The sequence below is a fragment of the Canis lupus genome, chromosome 8 (assembly GCF_011100685.1).
Source record: "Canis lupus familiaris isolate Mischka breed German Shepherd chromosome 8, alternate assembly UU_Cfam_GSD_1.0, whole genome shotgun sequence".
NCBI lineage: Eukaryota > Metazoa > Chordata > Mammalia > Carnivora > Canidae > Canis > Canis lupus.
In genome coordinates this window covers 73,344,382-73,366,814 of record NC_049229.1, presented here as the reverse complement: position 1 = coordinate 73,366,814, position 22,433 = coordinate 73,344,382, and the positions used below count along the sequence as shown (strand labels likewise).

General features: G+C 51.2%; 1 long non-coding RNA gene and 1 gene segment (V, D, J or C); both read left to right on the top strand.

Moving 5' to 3' along the window:
- Positions 1 to 2,633: 2,633 nt before the first annotated feature.
- Positions 2,634 to 4,583, top strand: LOC119869021. The segment is given in 5 exon segments: positions 2,634 to 2,676; positions 3,038 to 3,328; positions 3,640 to 3,690; positions 3,819 to 4,148; positions 4,255 to 4,583. Coding segments are annotated over 5 exon segments (1,044 nt in total).
- Positions 4,584 to 5,944: 1,361 nt separating this feature from the next.
- LOC119869028 lies at positions 5,945 to 8,983 on the top strand. The gene is made up of 2 exons (XR_005363824.1): positions 5,945 to 6,110; positions 7,752 to 8,983. It is a non-coding gene; the product is annotated as an uncharacterized LOC119869028 (long non-coding RNA).
- The last annotated feature ends 13,450 nt before the right edge of the window (positions 8,984 to 22,433 follow it).

Genomic DNA, 22,433 nt, shown 5'->3' with positions numbered 1-22,433 from the left:
CCCAGAGAACAGGGAAGCTGGTGCAGGTGAGCAGGGCAGGTGGGAGACAGAGGGGCAGGGGTCACCCCAGGAGTCCAGGGAGCAGGGGAGCTGATGCAGGTGAGCAGGGCAGTGGGGGAGCAAGAGGGGCAGGGGTCACCTCAGGAGCCCAGGGAGCAGGGGAGCGGGTGCCATGGAGCAGAGCAGGTGGGGGAGCAGGAGGGGCAGGGGTCACCCCAAAGCTTAAGGAGCCCAGGAGCTAGTGCAGGGGAGCAGGGGAAGTGAGGGAGCAGGAGAGGCAGGAGTCACCACAAGACCTCACAGGGCAGGAGGAGCAGGTACAGGTGATCAGGGGCCAGCGGGAGAACAGGATGGGCAGGGGTCACCCCAGGAAATCAGGGGGCAGGGGGAGCTGGTGTAGGTGAGCAGGAGGAGGTGGGGGAGTAGGAGGGGCAGGGGTCACCCCAGGAGCTCAGGGAGCAGGGGAGCTGGCGCAGGTGAGAAGGGCAGGGGGGAGTAGAACAGCAGGAGTCACCAAGGAGCTCAGGGAGCAGGGGAGCTGGAGCAGAGGAGCAGGGCAGGTGGGGGGAAAGAGGGGCAGGGGTCACCCCAGGAGACCAGAATGCAGGGGAACTGGTGCAGGTGAGCAGGGCAGGTAGGGAAGAAGCAGGGAAGGGGGTCACCCCCAGGAGCCTGGGGAACAGGGGGAGTGGGTGCAGGGGAGCAGGGGCACCTCAGAGAACAAGAGGGGCAGGGGTCACTCCAGGTCATATCCAGCAGGGGAGCTGGTGAACAGGGCAAGTGGGGGAGGAGGAGGGGCAGGAATCACCCCACAGCTCAAGAAGCCCAGGAGCTGGTGCAGTTGAGCAGGGTAGGTGGGAGAGCAGGAGGGGCAGGGGTAACCCCAGGAGCCCAGGGAACAGGGACGGGGTGCAGGTGAGCAGGACAGGAAGGGGAGCAGGAGGGCAGGGGTCCCCAAGGAGCCCAGGGAGCAGGGAGTGGGTGCAGGGGTGCTAGTGTAAGTGAGCAGGGTAGGTGGGGAGCTGGAGGTGCAGGGGTCATCCAGGAGTACAGGGAGTAGGGGAGCTCATGCTGGGGAACAGGGGCAGGTGGGTGAGTAGAATGGGCAGAGGTCACCCCGAGCCCAGGGAGCAAGGGAGCTGGTGCAGGTTAGCAGGGCAGGTGGAGGAGCAGGAAGGGCAGGAGTCACCCCAGGAGTCCAGGAAGCAAGGAGCTGCTGCAGGTGAGCAGGGTCAGATAGGGAACAGGAGGGGCAGGGGTCTCCCCCCTGGCCCCAGGGGTCAGGAGATCTGGTGCAGGTGAGCAAGGGCAAGTGGGGAACAGGAGGGGCAGTAGTAACCCCAGGAGCCCAAGGAGCAGGGGAGATGGTGTAAGTGGGCAGGGTAGGTGGGGAGCAGGAGGAGCAAGGGTTATGCCAGGAGCTCAGGAAACAGGGGAGCTGGTGCAGGAGAGCAGGGGCCCCTGAAGGAGCAGGCGGGGCAGGAGTCACCCGGAAGCCCAGGGAGCAGGGGAGCTGATTAAGGTGCGCAGGGCAAGTGGGAGAGCAGGGGGGGGTCACCGCAGGAGCTCAGGCAGCAGGGAGTTGTTGCAGGTGCCCAGGGCAGGTGGGGGAGCAGGAGGTTCAGGGATCACCCCAGGATCTCAGGGAGCAGGGGAGCAGGTGAAGGGGAGCAGGTGCAGGGGACCGGGAACAGGTGGGGGAGCAGAAGAGGCAGGGGTCACCCCAGGAGCCCAGGGAGAAGGGAGCAGGTGCAGGGGAGCAGGGCAGATGGGGAGCAGGAGGGGCAGGGGTGCGCTCAGATCTCAGCTCAGCAAGTTCCCAAAACATGCCCCGTCTCGGAGGCCCAGGGGGGCAGGGAGGTGCCGCCTTGTTCCAGAATGTCAGCACTGAGACCTGAGCCCCAGCGAGGCTGGACTGGGTGGTGGCTGAGCTGGCGCTCCCCGCACAAGGGCTGAGAGTTGGGGCAGCTGATCCTCCTGGAGCTGAGGAGTGTGAGGGGGTGAGGCTGGGTGGGGAGCAGAGCCTCACCGGGAAGGCCTTGGGACCCAGGGGAAGGGGGGCTACTCTAGGAAGGAGGGAGCCACAGGTTTCCAGTCAGGGTAGCAGCGCCATTCTGCAGGCCCCTGAGACAGGCCCGGGAGGGGGCTCATGGCCAGCCAGGTCCCAGGGTGCAGGGCCGAGGATCCAGAGGCAGGAGAACAAGGGGCCTGTGGGGAGCCCAAGGCAGGGCAGCCAGCAGTGGTGGGCATCTGAGGGGCAGCTTCAGGGCCCTGAGCTGAGCAGCAGGGCCCAGGTCTGAGGGGACAAGCCGGCGGGTGGTGGCGTCTGAGCTGCAGCTTACTTGCTGTCACCAGGCAGGACGGGGACAGCCAGGGCAGGGCCGCGCTCCCTCCCACCCCAAGGGGTGCACAGGCTCAAGGCAGCCCTGGGTGTGGGAGGCCTTTGGGAGCTGCCTGGGCCCCAGAGCAGGGGTGGTAAAGGCGAGGGCCAAGACAGGAGCTGCCCTGAGGGATGTCAGGAAGCCATACCTGGAAGGCCTGGGGCAGTCCTGACGGCTTGGGCAGAGACAGGATCCGGGGCCCGGGTGCTTGGCTGCAGAGCCCACTCAGACGTCGTGACACCTGGAGGGCACATGGAAGCTCAGGATGAGAGCTCCGTGCTGAGGGTCCTGGGCAGTGGGTGCAAATCCCTACTGGGGCAATACAGGGTCAGACGGGGATGACAGGCCTGGGCTTAGGGGACCCGCAGGAACCTGCTGGGTATAGGACCCCCAGGTCGGGGCTCCCACAGAGGCTGTGGTCAGGTGGGGCGGCCAGAGAAAACCTGAGTGGGGACCCAGCGGCCGAGGCCCTGGGGACGTGATCCAGGTGGTCACCCAGCACTGACCAGGCTGATGAGTCCAGGTTCTGTGGCCACAGACAGCTGGGCCACGTGCCTGGTGTCCAGACTCCCTAAAGCACGTGGGCGTGGTGCCCATAGCCACCCCAGGCCCAGACCCCTGAGACCCTGGGGGTCTCACAGCCTCCTCTCTTGCAGCCTCCACCACGGCCCCCTCGGTTTTCCCACTGGCCCCCAGCTGTGGGTCCCAATCCGGCTCCACGGTGGCCCTGGCCTGCCTGGTGTCAGGCTACATCCCCGAGCCTGTAACTGTGTCCTGGAATTCCGGCTCCTTGACCAGCGGTGTGCACACCTTCCCGTCCATCCTGCAGTCCTCAGGGCTCTACTCCCTCAGCAGCATGGTGACAGTGCCCTCCAGCAGGTGGCCCAGCGAGACCTTCACCTGCAATGTGGCCCACCCGGCCACCAACACTAAAGTAGACAAGCCAGGTGAGACGTTGGACCTCAGAGAGGGGTCCACTCAGGGACAGGCCAGGTCAGCTGTCTCTCTCGGACCCATGGCACCGGGGAGTGAGTCACCTCAGTCTCCCCGCCCTGAAGGGCTCCCCTTTCTGGGAGGGTGTCCTCTGGGCGTGGCTGCCTGGTCTAGATGACCACAGACTGCATTCCCCACTGTATTCCCGGGACCCATTGGGTGCCACTGGTCGCAGATCCCCTCATGAGCTGGCCTGACCTAAGTTCACCCCATGATCTGTGCCCACCCCGGGCTCCCAGTAACCCCCAGTCTGCTCTCTTTGCAGTGGTCAAAGAATGCGAGTGCAAGTGTAACTGTAACAACTGCCCATGCCCAGGTGAGTCAGCAGGGCCCCGCTCTGCACCCCAAGCAGATGATGCACAACCAAGCACAGCCTTATGGGTTAATGGGTGCTCAAGAGGAAGTCACCCAAACCTGACCTCTGTACGCTGTTTCCCCTTCCAGGTTGTGGCCTGCTGGGAGGGCCTTCGGTCTTCATCTTTCCCCCAAAACCCAAGGACATCCTCGTGACTGCCCGGACACCCACAGTCACTTGTGTGGTGGTGGATCTGGACCCAGAAAACCCTGAGGTGCAGATCAGCTGGTTCGTGGATAGTAAGCAGGTGCAAACAGCCAACACGCAGCCTCGTGAGGAGCAGTCCAATGGCACCTACCGTGTGGTCAGTGTCCTCCCCATTGGGCACCAGGACTGGCTTTCAGGGAAGCAGTTCAAGTGCAAAGTCAACAACAAAGCCCTCCCATCCCCCATTGAGGAGATCATCTCCAAGACCCCAGGTAGGCAGCAGGGCATAGGGGCTGCAGGGAGGAAGAGTTGCCCTATAAACTAAGACCAGCCCTCCATCCTGGTGTTGACCATCTGTGCTGACCCTTTACCCCACAGGGCAGGCCCATCAGCCTAATGTGTATGTCCTGCCGCCATCGCGGGATGAGATGAGCAAGAATACGGTCACCCTGACCTGTCTGGTCAAAGACTTCTTCCCACCTGAGATTGATGTGGAGTGGCAGAGCAATGGACAGCAGGAGCCTGAGAGCAAGTACCGCATGACCCCGCCCCAGCTGGATGAGGATGGGTCCTACTTCCTATACAGCAAGCTCTCTGTGGACAAGAGCCGCTGGCAGCGGGGAGACACCTTCATATGTGCGGTGATGCATGAAGCTCTACACAACCACTACACACAGAAATCCCTCTCCCATTCTCCGGGTAAATGAGCAACACGCCCGGCACCCAGCAAGCCCCCCACCCTTGGCTCTCAGGATCCCATGAGGATGCCTGAGGCCCCATCCTTGTGTACATAACCCCGGGTAGGCACCTGGCATGAAATAAAGCACCCAGTACTGCCCTGGGACCCTGCACGCTGTCATGGTTCTTTCCGGGACAGAGCCCAGGACACCTGGGCACTGGGTGGTACGGGCAGGCCAGCTCTGAGTCTAAGGTGTCACCATTGGTGGGTGAGCTCTGCACCTTGAGTGGGGAGGGCTGCACAGGCTGCCACAACATGGGGCCAGGAGCTGCCTGAGCCTGGGGAGTGTGCTTTGCCAGAGGTCCAGCCCCTGTGGGCCCTCAATCCAGCCAGAAGCTAGCCAGGGCTGGGGTGTGTGGATGTGGATGGCAGTAGTTCTCCCCTCCAGGGCCCCTCAGGGAAATGAGCACACAGACCTTCCTGCCTCTGTTCCGAGTTGTGGGACACTGGCCTGTCCTCATGCCCTGGGCTCCCTGTCCCCTGGGCCTGTGGAGAGCTCTGCTTGGTAGCTCTGTGTCAACACAGTAGCCATGCCTGTCCCGTTGGGAGGAAACAGGCCCTGTTTGCCCTCAGACACTCCATCCATGTACAGTCCCACACCCTGCCTCCAGTGAGGAGGTCCCACCTGAGTTCATCCACCCTGGTTCAGGCCCATCCACTCATGGGGACACTCACCCCGTGCCCCAGTGGGGCAGAGGCAGGTGGCCCTGAGTGCCCAGGGGAGGGACCATTGGAGACCTCCACATGGACGCTGAGTCCAGATCCACTGAAAACAAACCCAATGCGCTGAGCACCGCCACCTTCTCACACACACACAGACACACACACACACACACAGAGGTCTACCCTGGGCCTCACACAGGACCAACTGCAGTGCCCAGAGCAGAGCCAGTCTTGGGAACCCTCATCATGGACAACACCCTGGTCCTCCCCCCAACACCTGTCAGCTGCTCAGCAGCTCATCCACACACTGTCCACACCGACCTGCCCTCCTCTGCCCCAGGGAACCTACACCCCCTCTTGAGGTGCACAAAACCCCCACAACCCAGCTTATCCTGATGCTCTCACCCACTTGTTCACTAGAGACACTCCCTGTCACTCTGGGCCCTTTCTTATTCTCTGCTGACCCTCCCACAAGGGCCTGGACCCCCAGGGCAAGAGGAGGTGTGGCAGTCAGGGCTCATTCTCCCCACAGGGTCCCAGCACAGGGCAGAGCAGAGAGGGTGCAGGTCCTCCACTTGCCTGGCCCAAGCGGTAGGGCTGGGGTGTGAGGCTGGCACCCAGGGTTGTAGAGGGCTGTGACTGTCCCTCAGGGAATCAACCCCTCAGGCATGCATGAGACTAACCATCCCCTTCCTGTCCAGAACTGATCCTGGATGACAGCTGTGCTGAAGACCAGGACGGGGAGTTGGACGGACTGTGGACCACCATCTCCATCTTCATCACCCTCTTCCTGCTCAGCGTGTGCTACAGCGCCACTGTCACCCTCTTCAAGGTGGGCACACCCGTACTGTCCCCAGACTATGGCCCACTGTCCCGTCGCTGTCCTCACCATGTGCCTGCACAGACCCCACAATGCCCACGTGGTGATCCTACAATTTTGCATGATGTCTCTTCGCTGTCCCTTCACTGTCCTCTACCTATCTGTATAATGTCCCCACGGTATCCCCTCACTGTCCCCTCACCATCCTCTCACAATCCTCACACATTCCACAGACTGTCCTCTCGCAGTCTCCTCACAGTCCCCTCATGTCCCTACACTGTGCCTCCACTGGCTCCTCACTGTCCCCTCACTGTCCTCACACTGTCTCCTCAAGGCACCATCACTGCCTTCTCACTCTCTCCTTGCTGTCCCACAGTGTCTCTGCACTATCTCACCTCCTCACTTTCTCTTCACTGTCCTCACACTGTCTCCTCACAGTATCCTCACCGCCTCCTCAGTGTCTCCTCATTGTCACCTAACTGTCCTCTCACTGACTCCTCACTGTCCCCACACTTCTCCTCACTATCCACTCACTGTTTTTTCACTCTCTCCACACATTTCCCACACTTTCTCTTCACTGTCCCTCACTATTTCCTCACTGTCTCCTCACTGTCCCCTCACTGCCCCCACATTGTCCCCTAACTCTCTCCTCACTATCTCCTCACAGTACCCCCATGGTCCCATCACTATCCCCTCACCATCCCCAAAATGTCCCCTCACAGTTCCCACACTGTCACTACACTGTCCACTCACTGTCCTCACATTGTCCCCACATTGTGCCCTAACTGTCTTCTCACTGTCCCCACACTTTATCCTCACATTCCTATCACTGTCTCCTCACTGTCCACTCACTCTCTCCTCATGATCTCTGCAATGTCTCCAATTTCCTCCGATGTCCCTTCATTGTCTTCTCATTGTGTAATCACAGTCCCCTCATAGTTCCCTCACTGTCCTCACATGGTCCCCACACAGTCGCCAAATTGTCCAATCACTGTCCCCTCACTGTGGCCTCAATTTCCTCTCACTCTCCCCTCACTGTCTCCTTCACTTACTCACACTGTCCCCTCATTGTTGTCACTCTGTCCCTTCACATCCCCTCTCTGTCCCCTATTGTCCCTACACTGTTCCCAATTATCCCCTCACTGTTCCCTCACTGTCTCCTCAGAGTCCTCTCAGAGTCCTCTCAATGTCCCCACACTGTCCCCACATATGGTATCCCCTCACCATATACATAATGTCCAAATACTGTCTGCTCACTGTCCCCACACTGTCATGAAAATGTCAGCTTTCTATGCTCTCAGTGTCCCCAAAGGGTCTGCTCACTGTCCTCTCACTATACTCTCACTGAAGCCTCACTGTCTCCACACAGACCCCTCACTCTCTCCTCACTGTCCCCTCACTGTCTTCTCACTATCTGCAAAATGTCCCTCACTGTGCCCACAAAGTCTCATCACTATCTCCTATCTCCTCACTACCCCCACACTGTCCCTTCTCTGTCCCATCCTTGTCCTCTCACTGTCTGCTCCCTCTAACAACACTGTCCCTTCCAGGATCCCCTGACATTACCTAGCCTTGGGGGCAGGAGCTTGGTCATGGAGGGAGGCAGTCTGTGGGGGTCCAGGCCAAGCTCACACCCTCCCCTCCCTGATGCAGGTAAAGTGGATCTTCTCGTCAGTGGTGGAGTTGAAGCGCACGATTGTCCCCGATTACAGGAACATGATCAGGCAAGGGGCCTAGGGCAAGCCCTCTGAGATGGATGTCCAGCATTGCCCTAGACCCCATGTAGGAAATGGGTGCCTCAGTTTGTGCCACTTGCCTGCTTCCAGGCCTGCTCCTCTACTCTCTGACCTCACCAAGCTCTGACCTCACGGTCATCCTGGGCCTGCACCTCCACCATCTGGCCTCGTGGCCACCATGGGCTGTCCCTGCCCCTGACCCACTGTCTGGAGAATCAAGAGAACACCAAGAATGCCCCCAACCTGAGCTGATGGACACCTGCTGGCCATCACCAAGATATGCCTGGGGCCATGTAGACACTAAGGCATTGGGCAGTATGGCCCTCAGGGGATGGCCCCTGGGTAGACCAGCTCATTCGTTCCCACAGGAGGCAGAGAGCTGGAGAGCTCAGTGTCTATCTGGGCAGGGTATGGCCTCTGTGCACACCCTGTCCAGACCAGGCTCCTGAATGCAGGATGTCCCCAGACAGGCACGTTCCAGCACATCAAGAGGAAGCCATGGTCTGCTGTCACCCAACAGGGAAACCCTTGACATGTCGCTAATAGTCAGTCAGGTCTTCCCCACCAGAGGAGACCACAGTGAGAGGGCCCGGGCCTGAGGCTGCTGCAGGAGCCCCACACCTGCTGGACGACAACACTTGGGGAAGAAGTTATGTCACCCAGACAGGCCTCCTGGAGAGGGGCTTGCTGACCTGGTCTCAGGCAGAGGGACACAGGCTCCATGGACAGAGCTGGAGGGTCCTGGGAGGCTAAGGCAGCAGACCCAGCCCACTCTGTCCTGTGGCCTGGACCTGAGCCCCATGGGGCAGGAACTCCTTCTAGCTTGCAGTTCTGGGGGAGAAGAATGGGGGGCAGAGAGAGAGCCTGCAGCCATGGATAATGGCCGGGGGGCCCCTACACCTGGATCTCTGCCTGTCCTGGAGCTACTGCCAGGTGGGAGCCCCTATATGGCCTGAGACGGCCATGCCGGGGAGAAGAAGCAGAGCCCCTGTGCCCCCTGGGAGAGAATGTGCAGGGATCATGCAAACAAAAGCCACTGTTGTAGCTTGGCTAGCTTGTTTTAATCTCTTTACAATTCTGGAGCATATTAAATTCCTTACAGATTCTTTCTTTTTGTAAAGACAATAAAATCTTCAAAAATTCCAGAAATCACTGGGGAAAGGCTTCCTCTGTCAATGGGCGAGTGAAATCCACAGCCATGCCACACCATGCATTGGCTCCCTCCAGATGTCGGAGTCGGGTGGGGAGCAGACCCAGCCTGGGGCTGGAGGCACAATGACTGCCACCCTGGCTGTGGACAGAGCAACAGGCATGTGTTGGATGTGTATTAGTCAGTGAAGGCTGCCAGACAAAGACCCCCATTCTGGCATCTTAAACCACATGCATTTATGCTTTCACAGTCCTAGTAGCCGGCAGTGGGAGATGCAGGCCTCACATGGCCCCTCCCCATGTCCTCCTCCAGCTGACCTCCTGTACTGCCCATATCCTGACACCTGCTCTTACAAGGACAGGAGTCCATGTGGAAGACCAGCAATGCTGATGGGGCTAATTACCTCCTTTCACCTTGTTACCTCTCAAAGAACCCATCTCAAATCAGCCACAATCTGAGGTCCTGTGTCAGGGCACAAGACTTGTGGGACACATTTGGGTGAGCACAGGCCTGTTGGGTCCACGCACAAGGACCAGATGGGATCACTAGTGAAGACCAGGCCAGGCGAGACCGTGGGGAGAGCATTGGCAAAGACAAGCAAAGCAGGATGCCAGTCAAGTGATCAGGCACCGATCAGGAGGGATGTTGCAAACTTATTAAACTCCACAGCAAAGAAACAAACAATCCAATCATGAAATGGGCAAAATACCTGAACAGAAATTTCACAGAGTAATACATAGACATGAGCAACAAGCACATGAGAAAATGCTCCACATCATTGGCCATCAGGGAAATATAAATCAAAACCACAATGAGATCCCACCTCACACCAGTGAGAATGGGGAAAATTAACAAAACAGGAAACAACAAATGTTGGAAAGGATGTGGAAAAAGGGGGACCTTCTTGCACTATTGGTGGGAATGTGAACTGGTGCAGCCACTCTGGAAAACTGTGTGGAGGGTCCTCATAGAGTTAAAGATAGAACTGCCCTGGGGGCACTTGGTGGGATGAGCACTGGGTGTTATGCTATATGTTGGCAAATTGAACTACAATTTAAAAATATAGAACTGCCCTACGACCCAGCAATTGCACTGCTGGGATTTACCCCAAAGATACAGATGCAGTGAAACGCCGGGACACCTCCACCCTGATGTTTATAGCAGCAATATCCACAGTAGCCAAACTGTGGAAGGAGCCTCAGTGTCCATCAAAAGATGATGGATAAAGAAGATGTGGCCTATACATAAATTGGAATATTCCTCACCCATCAGAAACGATGAATACTCACCATTTGCTTCAACGTGGATGGAACTGGAAGGTGTTATCCTAAGTGAAGTAAGTCAGTCAGAGATGGACAATCATCATATGATTTCACTCATCCAAGGAATATAAAAAATAGTGAAAAAGATTATAGGGGAAAGGAGAGAAATGAGTGGGAAAATCAGAGAGGGAGACAGAACATGGGAGACTCCAAAATCTGGGAAACAAACAAGGGGTAGAGGAAGGGGAAGTAGACGGGGGATGGGGTGACTGGTGACAGGCACTGATAGGGGCACTTGATGGGATGAGAACTGGGTGATATACTATATGTTGGCAAATCAAACTCCAATAAAAAAATATAATTTTTTTTAATTTTAAAAGAAAGGAAGGACACTGCAGGGAATCTTGTGTGAACTCCACTTGGGGATAGAGTGACCATGTTTTCCAGGTAAATGAGGAGTGAGGGCAGGTGGGGCATCAATAAAGACTAGGGAAACGTTGTTCTCATGCTGGTCTCCTTAGGCCTCAGTACCTGGGCCAGCAGGCTGGAGTCGAGATTCTGTCCCCGTGGTTACTGGGAGGTCTCAGTTCCTCAAGAGACACCCCTAGGTTGTAGGAGACACACACGACTCAGAGGCAGAGGCAGGACCACACTGTGTCCTCCTTGCAGATACCAAAAGCAGACAGAGCTATACCCTCACCCTTGGACTATAACACCTCCTCTGTGAGTACTATCACCCACCAGGCTCTGGGGCTCCCACCTGTGACCTTTCTAGCACATGGATGACCCTCACCTCCCACATAAACCCTGTGACACACACACAGTATTTGACATTTATATAAGCAGAGATTATGTATCAGAAAACTCAGTAGTAAAAGATTCAGAGGAAATACATTAGAAGTAGGAGATAGAGACCCAGAGTCACAGACCTAGGAAGAAAAGAATTAGAATTAAGAGAAAGAGATCCCCAGTCACACAAGTAGGAGGAGAATGATGGGAGGTAAGAGATGAAGATGCAGAGCTACAGGCCCAGGAGGAGAAGGATGAGATGTAAGAGATAGAGACAAATAGTCACACCAGCAGGAAGTGAATAATGAGAATTAAGAGATAAGAGACGAGGAGTCACAGAACCAGGAGAGGAATGAGGAGAAGTGAGGGATAGAGACTCAAGGTCACAGAACCTGGACACAGAAAAATGAGACGCAAGAGATAGAGACCCAGAGTCACACAACAGGAGGAAAATGATGAGACATAAGAGAAAGAGATGCAGAGTCACAGAAACAGAAAAGGAAGGATGAGAAGTAAGAGATGGAGAACCAGAGTCACATAAGCCGGGGGAGAATGATCAGGGGTAAGAGATATAGATGCAGAGTTACAGAATCAAGAGGGGAATTATGAGAAGTAAGAGAGAGAGTCCCAAACTGAAAGAACCACAGCATAAGTATGACAGGTAGGAGATAGAGACCCAGTGTCACAGAACAAGGTGGAGAATGATGAGAGTAAGATAAAAAGACCCAGAATCACAAAACTAGGAGGTGAATGATGAGAGGTAAGAGGTAAACACCCAGGTCACAGAACAAGGAGAAGAATGAAATAAGGTAAGAGATAGAAGCCCAGAGTCACTTAAGCAAGAGGTGAATGAAGAGACATAAGAGATAGAGATGCAACATTGCATCACCAGGAGAATGATGAGAAGGGATAGATACCCAGAGTCACAAAACCAGGAGGTGAATGATGAGAAGCAATAGATAGAGAGACAGAATCACAGAACCAGCAGGAGAATGATGAGAGGTAAGACTTAGAAACCCAGAGCCACAGGACCATAACGAGAATGAGAGGTAAGAGATACAGCCCCAAGTCACAGACCCAGGAGATAAATGTGAGAGATAAGAGATAGAGACCCTACGTTACAGAGCAAGGTGCACATAGATGAGAGGTAAGATATAGACAGAGAGCCACAGAATCAGTAGGAGAATGATGAGAGAAAGAGATGAGATGAGAGACCAGGGTCACAACCAAATAGAGATTGATGGAAGGTAAGAGATAGGGACCAAGAGTCACAAAACAAGAAGGGGGGATGGATGAGTGGTAAAAAAGTGAGACCAGGTGGCAGAATGAGGAGGTGAAAGATGAGAGGTAAGAGAGAGAGACCCAGAGGCACAGAATCAGGAGGTGAATGATGAGAGATTGGAGAAACAACCCAGAGTCACTGAACCAGGAGATGAATTATGAGATGGAAGAGATAGAGTTCCAGAGTCAAGAATCCGGAGAAGATTAATGAGGGGTAAGAGAATGAGACCCAGAGTCACACAAAAAGGAGGAGAATGATGACAGGTAAAGGATAGTGACCCAGAACAGGAGGAGACAAATGGGAAGTTAGAGATAGAGACCCAGAAGCACAGATACAGAGTAGTAAGAGATAGAGACCCAGGATACAGAACTAGATGGTGATTGATGAGAGATAAGAGAGAGAGACCCAGTGTACAGAACAAGGTGGAGAAATGTAAGTGGTAAGAGATAGAGACCCAGGATCACAGAAAGAAGAGGAGAATGATGAGAGCTAAGAAATAGAGACCCAGAGTCACAAAACCAGGAAGGGAAGGATGAGAGGTTAGAGATACAGACCTAGAGTTACAGAACGAGTAGGAGAAGTATGAGAGGTAAGAGTTAAAGAACCAGTCACAGAGCCAGGAAGAGAATTATCAGAGGTAAGAGATACCCAGTGCCACAGACCCAGGAGGAGAATGATGAGAGGTAAGAGATAGAGAGGCAGAGTCACAGACCCAAGAGGAGAATGATGAGAGGTAAGAGATAGAGACCCAGAGTCACATAACCATGAGGGGAAGGATGAGAAAGAGGATATAGAGATCCAGGTCACAGAACCAGGAGGTGGATGATGAGGTAAGAGATAGAGACCCAGAGTCTCAAAACCAGGAAGTGAATTATGAGAGGTAAGTGATAGAGTTCCAGAGTCAGAGTCAGGAGGAAATTATTTAGAGGTAACAGATGGAGACCCAGGGTCACAAAAAAGAGGAAAAGCGATGAGAGGTAAGAGATAGAGACCCAGAGTCACAGAAGCAGGAGGGGATTGATGAGAGGTAAGAGACAGAGACCCAGGGTGACAGAACCAGGATGAGAGATGTAAGAGGTAAGAGATAGAGATCCACAGTCATAGAACCAGGAGGAGAATGGTGAGAGGAAAGGGATAGAGCCATAGAGTCACAAAATGAGAATGAGAAAGTAGAGAAGTAAGAGATAAAGACCCAGAGTCACAGAACCAAGAGGAGTTTGAGGAGAATTAAGAGATAGAGATCCAGAGTCACACAAAAAGGAGGGGAATTATGAGAGGTAAGAGATAGAGACCCAGGATCACAGAACAAGTGGAGATGGATGAGAGTTAAGGGATAGAGAGGCAGAGTCACAGAGCCTGGAGCAGAATTATGAGAGGGAAGAGATAGAGTTCCAGGGTCACAGAGCCAGAGGCAATTATGTGAGATAACAGAGATCCAGAATCACATAAGAAATTGGACAACTATGAGAGGTAAGAGATAGAGACCCAGAGTCACAAAACCAGGAGGGGAAGGATGAGAGATAGGAGATATAACTCAGTGTCACAGAACTAGGAGGTGAATAATGAGAAGTAAGAGACTGAGATGCAGAGTCACAGAACCAGGAGGAGAAGCATTAGAGGTAAGAGATAGGGATGGCCCAGTGGTTTAGCGCCTGTCTTTGGCCCAGGGCGCGATCCTGGAAACCCGGGATCGAATCCCACATCGAGCTCCCAGTGCATGGAGCCTGCTTCTCCCTCTGCCTATGTCTCTCTCTCTCTCACTCTGTGTGTGTGTGTGTGACTATCATAAAGAAATTAGAGGTAAGAGATAGAGACCCAGAGTCACCAAGCAGGAAGTGAATGATGAGAGATAAGAGATAGGGATGAAGAGTCACAACCAGGAGGGGAAATATGAGAAGTAAGGGACAGAGACCCAGATTCACAGAACAAGTAGGAGAATGATGAGAAGTAGGGTATAAAAACCCCAAGTCACAGAACCAGGAAGTGAATGATAAGAGGTTGGAGTAGAGACCGAGAGTCACAGAACCAGGAGGAGAGGAGAGTGATGAGAGGTAAAAGATACAGACACAGAATCATACAAGCTACAGGTGAATGATGAGATGCAAGAGAGAGAGATGCAGAGTCACAGAACCAGGGGGAGAATTATGAGAAGAAAGGGATAGAGACCCATAGTCACTGAAATGGGAGATGAATGTCAAGAGATAAGAGATAAAGACCTAGAGTCACAGAGCCAGGAAGAGAATAATTAGAGGTAAGGGAAGAGATCCAGAGTAACAGAACCAGTAGGATATTGATGAGTAAAAAGATAGAGACCTAGATCACAAAACCTGGACACAAAAAATGAACATAAGAGATACTCAGAGTCACACAACCAGTAGGTAAATGATCAGAGAAAAGAGATAGAGACCTAGAGTCACAGAACCAGGACATAACTCTTCAATAAATGGTGCTGGGAAAATTGGACAGCCACATGCAGAAGAATGAAACTAGACCACTCTCTTGCACCATACACAAAGATCAACTCAAAATGGATGAAAGACCTAAATGTGATACAAAAATCCATCAGAATCCTAGAGGAGAACACAAGTTCCACCCTTTTTTAACTTGGCCACAGCAAGTTCTTGCAAGATACATCCATAAAGGCAAGGGAAACAAAAGCAAAAAAGAATTATTGGGACTTAATCAAGATAAAAAGCTTCTGCACAGCAAAAGAAACAGTCAACAAAACTACAAGACCACCTACAGAATGGGAGAAGATATTTTCAAAAGACCTATCAGATAAATAGCTAGTATCCAAGATCTATAAAGAACTTTTGAAACTCAACAGCAAAGAAACAAACAATCCAATCATGAAATGGTCAAAAGACATGAACAGAAACCTCACGGAGGAAGACGTAGACATGGCCAACAAGCACATGAGAAAATGCTCCACATCACTGGCCATCAGGGAAATACAAATTAAAACACTAATGAGATCCCACCTCACACCAGTGAGAATGGGGAAAATTAACAAGACTGGAAACACTAAGTGTTGGAGAGGATGTGGAGAAAGGGGAACTCTCTTGCACTGTTGGTGGGAATGTGGACTGGTGCAGCCACTCTGGAAAACTGTGTGGAGGTTCCTCAAAGATTTAAAAATAGATCCACCCTATGACCCAGCAATTGCACTGCTGGGAATTCACCCCAAATATACAGATACAGTGACACTTGCACCCCGGGACACTTGCACCCCGATGTTTATAGCAGCAATGTCTACAATAGCCAAACTGTGGAAGGAGCCTCAGTGTCTATCAAAAGATGAATGGATAAAGATGTGGCCTATGTATACAATAGAATATTACTCAGCCATTAGAAACAATGAATACCCACCATTTGCTTCGATGTGGATGGAACTGGAGGGTATTATGCTGAGTGAAATAAGTCAATCGGAGAAGGACAAACCTTATATGTTCTCATTCATTTGCGGAATATAAATGATACTGAAAGGGAATAAAGGGGAAAGGAGAGAAAATGAGTGGGAAATATCAGTGAGGGAGACAGAACATGAGAGACTCCTAACTCTGGGAAACTAACAAGGGGTGGTGGAAAGGGAGGTGGGTGGGGGGTTGGGGTGACTGGGTGATGGGCACTGAAGGGGGCACTTGATGGGATGAGCACAGGGTGTTATGCTATATGTTGGCAAACGAACTTCAATTTAAAAAATATTTTAAAAGAAGAACCAGGACATGAATGATGAGAGATAGGAGATAGAGACCCAGAGTCACACAAGCTATATGTGAAAGATGAGAAGTAATAGGGAGAGATGCAGAGTCACAGAACTAGGAGGAGAATGATGAGAAGTGAGAGATAGAGACCCAGAGTCACAAAACCATGCAGTGCATGATGAAAGGTAGGTAATAGAGACCCAGAGTCATAGACCAGGAGGAGTTTGATGTCAGGTAGGAGATAGAGACCCAGGTCACAGAACCAGATGGAGGTTGATGAGAGGTAAGAGATAGAGACCCAGTGTCACAGAATCAGGAAGTGAATTATGAGAGGTAAGAGAGTTCCAGTGTCACAGAGCTAGGAGGAGATTAATGAGAGGTAACAGGTAGAGACCCAGAGTCACACAAAAAGGAGGAGAATGAGGAGACGTAAGACATAGGGATCTAGAGTCACAGAAACAGGAAGATACAGATGAGAAGTAAGAGTTAGAGACCCAGGGTCACAGAACCAGCAGAGGGTAGTTCAGAAGTAAGAGATAGAGACCCAGAGTTCAGAACCAGGAGGATAAAGATGAGAGGACAGTGGTGCTGGAAGGTCTCTGAAGATGCCATCCCTATGTACAGGATAAGGAGTTCCCAGAGGGCCCCTTGCCATTAGCACCAGCAGCAAGGACCCTGTGCTCAATGAGATAGGTGTGGTCTCTGGTCACAAGGAAGTGACCATCCAGGGCAAAGGAGGCCATGCCATACATGATTCCACAAACATTAAGGACTGTTGTGACTAGTGCTGTGAATGAAATCATGGGGGGGGCCTCAGGCCCTGGAACAGAAGAGCGCAATCTGTGGGGTCATGGACACTCTGCCGGGAGAGCACCCTGTAACAGAACCCCTGCATAAGGCGGTGTGGCTGCCCTGGTCCTGCTCCTCTGCACCTGGTCTCCTACCCACCCAGGCCACAGGATCTCCTGGACCCAGGAGAAGTGGGGCCCTCAGGGAAAAGACACATGTGCCACGTGTCAAGCTAGTTCCCATGTGGACATATAATGGACACCTTTCAAACATTCTGTATAATGCGTCAATTCAGTAGAAGTCAAAGCATCTCCCTTCCATAGTTGAATCAAGAATGTGAAAAAGCATTTATATGTACGTGCATCTTCAAAGGCATCCGACTTTTTCCATGGGAGGCAGGGAAGAATCAACCATCCTTACTAAGAAGAGAATGTACATTGTCATCAACAGCCTACAGCTCAGGGAATTCTGAATGAGCCCAGAGAGGGCAAAAAGCTCAGAGCCACCACTGGATCAGACCACCCAGAAGGGTGTACCAGACAATGCCTTTATTTCCTCCAAAGACTTGAGAAGTCATTGGTCCATTTCCAAGAGTTGCACAATATTTCCTATAAGCGGGATCCCTGGGTGGCACAGTGGTTTAGTGCCTGCCTTTGGCCCAGGGCGCAATCCTGGAGACCCAGGATTGAATCCCACTCGGGCTCCCAGTGCATGGAGCCTGCTTCTCCCTCTGCCTATGTCTCTGCCTCTGTGTGTGTGTGTGTGTGTGACTATCATAAATAAATAAAAATTAAAAAATATATATTTCCTATAAGCTTGTGGAACCCACAGAAACAATCACATGGCTCAAGAGAGAAATGCACAAAAAAATTGAACGCATGTGCCACAACAGGTATCCAAATAGCCAGATGGGAAGGACGCTGGGCCATGCTTGTGACTCGGGAAGTGATCGTCTGAGAAACCACAGGCGAGAAAGTGGTTATGGTTGCACCAGTGGGAGTGTGGCTTGTAGCAGACTGAACTTCACAGACACTGAAGACTCTGCAAACACTGCTCGAGAGCCAGAAATCTGATACTGCCAGAGAGAAAGCCCAGAATCAGGCAGACGTTGCACAAGATTGCTCCCTACAAGGATCTGCCTGAAGACAAAACCCAGTCCCTGTGGCAGGTTCATCTAGGAACAGGTAGAAACACCAGCTGTCTCAGGTCTGGGGAGGTCATGGGGCTGGGGCCTGCACTTCAGGAGCAGCGGGGAATTAAGGATGGGAGCCACCGAAGGATAACCCAAAATTCTACATGTAAACAGCTCCCAAGCTCTTGGCAGATCCCTAAACGGGGCGGGTGCTAGAAAACTCCAAAGGCCTCGTAAGTAATGCCAGCCAGGAGCTCAAGAGAACAGAGGCTCCTGCCACTGCCAACCACAAGGCAGACAAATTTTGGAATTTGATTCCAGTCAAAGTACTAATCCTTATATAACAATCAATACTTTTCCAAGGAAGAGTGAAAATCAAGTCCATGTTAATAACATCCACAACACCCAGTATAGACACGAGTTACTAAATATGCAAAGAAATAAGAAAATGTGAGCCACAGTCAAAATAGAAATCAGTCCATGGAGATCAACCCACAAGATGATCAGACACAGACCCAATTATCAGACAGGGACTCTGAGGCAAGTACTTTTCAAATGTTCAAAGACATCCAGGAAAGGGACATTCTAGAACTAGTACGTACAATTCTGCATTGTTTAAAATCACTTGGTGAGCTTAACAGCAGATTGGAGAAGGTGTAAGAAAGATCGGAAAACTTTAATATGTATCAGTATATAGATAGAGAGTATCTGTGTGTTACACATGTCATGTGTGTCCAGAGGCATGACAGGAGCAGACACAGAGAAATAATGATACACACAGGGAACACATTATCTGGGGCTTCCCTCTTGAAAAAGTACTAGCCAGAAAACCACAGGAGGGCATCTTTAGAGTGTCGGAGGGTTCCATTTGGAGTTCCATATCCACGGAAAACAGCATTCAGTAGATCGACAAAAACTGAGAGAGACCGATTCCAGGACACCTGCCATGGAAGACTCCCCAAGAGTCTCCACACTGTAGGCAAAGAACCCCGAGCAGAAACTCAGGTCTGCAGGAGGGACAGGGAACACCAGTCATGGCAAGCGCACAGAAACAGAAGTATCTTCCTCCCTCTTAATTTCTTACAAGTATAATTGATTGTTTAAAGCAAAAAAATTGGGATCCCTGGGTGGCGCAGCGGTTTGGCGCCTGCCTTTGGCCCAGGGCGCGATCCTGGAGACCCGGGATCGAATCCCACGTCGGGCTCCTGGTGCATGGAGCCTGCTTCTCCCTCTGCCTATGTCTCTGCCTCTCTCTCTCTCTCTATGTCTATCATAAATTTAAAAAAAAGACCTAAGTTAAAAAAAATAATAAAGCAAAAAAATTGTTATCAGCATATCATGAGGTCAATAACAGGTACAGATGCAAAGTGCACGATAGCAACACACAGGACGGGTGGCACATGAGTCCACACTTACTCAAGGTTCTTATAATTTAGGAAAAGTAGTAAAATATTACATCCAAATTCCTTGTGGCAAATTCAGGGTGCACATAATATTCACTAAGGATGAAGGATCCCAAATGGCTCAGCAGTTTAGCGCCTGCCTTTGGCCCAGGGCGCGATCCTGGAGCCCCAAGATCAAGTTGTGCATCAGGCTCCCAGCATGGAGCCTGCTTCTCCCTCTGTCTCTGCCTCTCTCTCTCTCTCTCTATGTCTATCATAATTAATTAATTAATTCTTTTTTTAATAATAAATTTATTTTTTATTGATGTTCAGTTTGCCAACATACAGAAGAACACCCAGTGCTCACCCCGTCAAGTGCCCCCCCTCAGTGTCCGTCACCCATTCACCCCCACCCCCTGCCCTCCTCCCCTTCCACCACCCCTAGTTCATTTCCCAGAGTTAGGAGTCTTAATGTTCTGTCTCCCTTTCTGATATTTCCCCATATTTCTTCTCCCTTCCCTTATATTCCCTTTCACTATTATTTATATTCCCCAAATGAATGGGACCATATAATGTTTGTCCTTCTCCGATTGACTCATTTCGCTCAGCATAATACCCTCCAGGTCCATCCACCTTCAACGATTTGTCAAAGCAAATGGTGGGTCTTTGTCATTTCTAATGGCTGAGTATTATTCCATTGTATACATAAACCACATCTTCTTTATCCATTCATCTTTTGATGGACATCAAGGCTCCTTCCACAGTTTGGTTATAGAGGACATTGCTGCTAGAAATATCGGAGTGCAGGTGTCCCAGCCTTTCATTGCATCTGCATCTTTGGGGTAAATCCCCAGCAGCCCAGCACCATTTATTGAAGAGTCATATCCTGGTTCTGTGACTCTAGGTCTCTATCTCTTTTCTCTGATCATTTACCTACTGGTTGTGTGACTCTGAGTATCTCTTATGTTCATTTTTTGTGTCCAGGTTTTGTGATCTAGGTCTCTCTCTTTTTACTCATCAATATCCTACTGGTTCTGTTACTCTGGATCTCTGTCCCTTACCTCTAATCATTCTCTTCCTGGCTCTGTGACTCTGGGTCTCTATCTATTATCTCTTGACATTCATCTTCCATTTCAGTGACTATGGGTCTCTATCCCTTTCTTCTCATAATTCTCCCCCTGGTTCTGTGACTTTGCATCACTCTCTCTTGCATCTCATCATTCACCTGTAGCTTGTATGATTCTGTGTCTGTATCTTTTACCTCTCATCACTCTCCTCTCCTCCTGGTTCTGTGACTCTCGGTCTCTACTCCAACCTCTTATCATTCACTTCCTGGTTCTGTGACTTGGGGTTTTTATACCCTACTTCTCATCATTCTCCTACTTGTTCTGTGATTCTGGGTCTCTATCTCCTACCTCTCATCATTCATGTCCTGGTTCTGTGAATCTGGGTCTCTGTCCCTTACTTCTCATATTTCCACTCCTGGTTGTGACTCTCCATAACTATCTCTTATCTCTCATCATTCACTTCCTGCTTGGTGACTCTGGGTCTCTATCTCTTACCTCTAATGCTTCTCCTCCTGGTTCTGTGACTCTGCATCTCAGTCTCTTACTTCTCATTATTCACCTCCTAGTTCTGTGACACTGAGTTATATCTCCTATCTCTCATCCTTCCCCTCCTGGTTTTGTGACTCTGGGTCTCTATCTCTTACCTCTCATAGTTGTCCAATTTCTTATGTGATTCTGGATCTCTATCTGTTATCTCACATAATTGCCTCCTGGCTCTGTGACCCTGGAACTCTATCTCTTCCCTCTCATAATTCTGCTCCAGGCTCTGTGACTCTGCCTCTCTATCCCTTAACTCTCATCCATCTCCACTTGTTCTGTGATCCTGGGTCTCTATCTCTTACCTCTCATAATTCCCCTCCTTTTTGTGTGACTCTGGATCTCTATCTCTTAATTCTCCTCAAACTCCTCTTGGTTCTGTGACTCTGGGTCTTTATCTCTTACTTCTCTACTTTCTCATTCTCATTTTGTGACTCTATGGCTCTATCCCTTTCCTCTCACCATTCTCCTCCTGGTTCTATGACTGTGGATCTCTATCTCTTACCTCTTACATCTCTCATCCTGGTTATGTCACCCTGGGTCTCTGTCTCTTACCTCTCATCAATCCCCTCCTGCTTCTGTGACTCTGGGTCTCTATCTCTTACCTCTCATCGCTTTTCCTCTTTTTTGTGACCCTGGGTCTCCATCTGTTACCTCTAAATAATTTCCTCCTGACTCTGACTCTGGAACTCTATCACTTACCTCTCATAATTCACTTCCTGGTTGTGAGACTCTGGGTCTCTATCTCTTACCTCATCATCCACCTCCTGGTTCTGTGACCTGGATCTCTATATCCTCTTTCTCATCCTTCCCCTCATGGTTATGTGACTCTGGGTCTCTATCTCTTACCTCTCATCATTCTCCTCTTGGGTCTGTGACTCTGCCTCTCTATCTCTTACCTCTCATCATTCTCCTCCTGGGTCTGTGGCACTGGGTATCTCTTACCTCTGATAATTCTCTTCCTGGCTCCGTGACTGGTTCTTTAACTCTTACCTCTTATACTTCTCCTACTCGTTCTGTAACTCTAGGTCTGTATCTCTAACCTCTCATCCTTCCCTTCCTGGTTTTGTGACTCTGGGTCTCTATTTCTTAGCTCTCATCATTCTCCTCCTCTTTCTGTGATCCTGGGTCTCTATCTCTTACCACTTACATTTCTCCACCTTGTTCTGTACACTGGGTCTCTCTCTCTTATCTCTCATCAATCACCATCTAGTTCTGTATCCTGGGTCTCTATCTCTTACTACTCTGTATCTGTGCTTCTGGGTCTCTATCTCTAACTTCCCATTTGTCTCCTCCTGTTCTGGGTCACTATCCTTTACCTGTCATCATTCTCCTCCTTTTTGTGTGACTCTGGGTCTCATTCTCTTACCCCTCATTAATCTTCTCCGGATTCTTGACTCTGGAACTCTATCTCTTCCATCTCATAATTCATCTCCTGGTTCAGTGACTCTGGGTTGTTTCTCCAATCTCTCATCATTCACCTCCTGATTCTGTGCCTCTGAGTC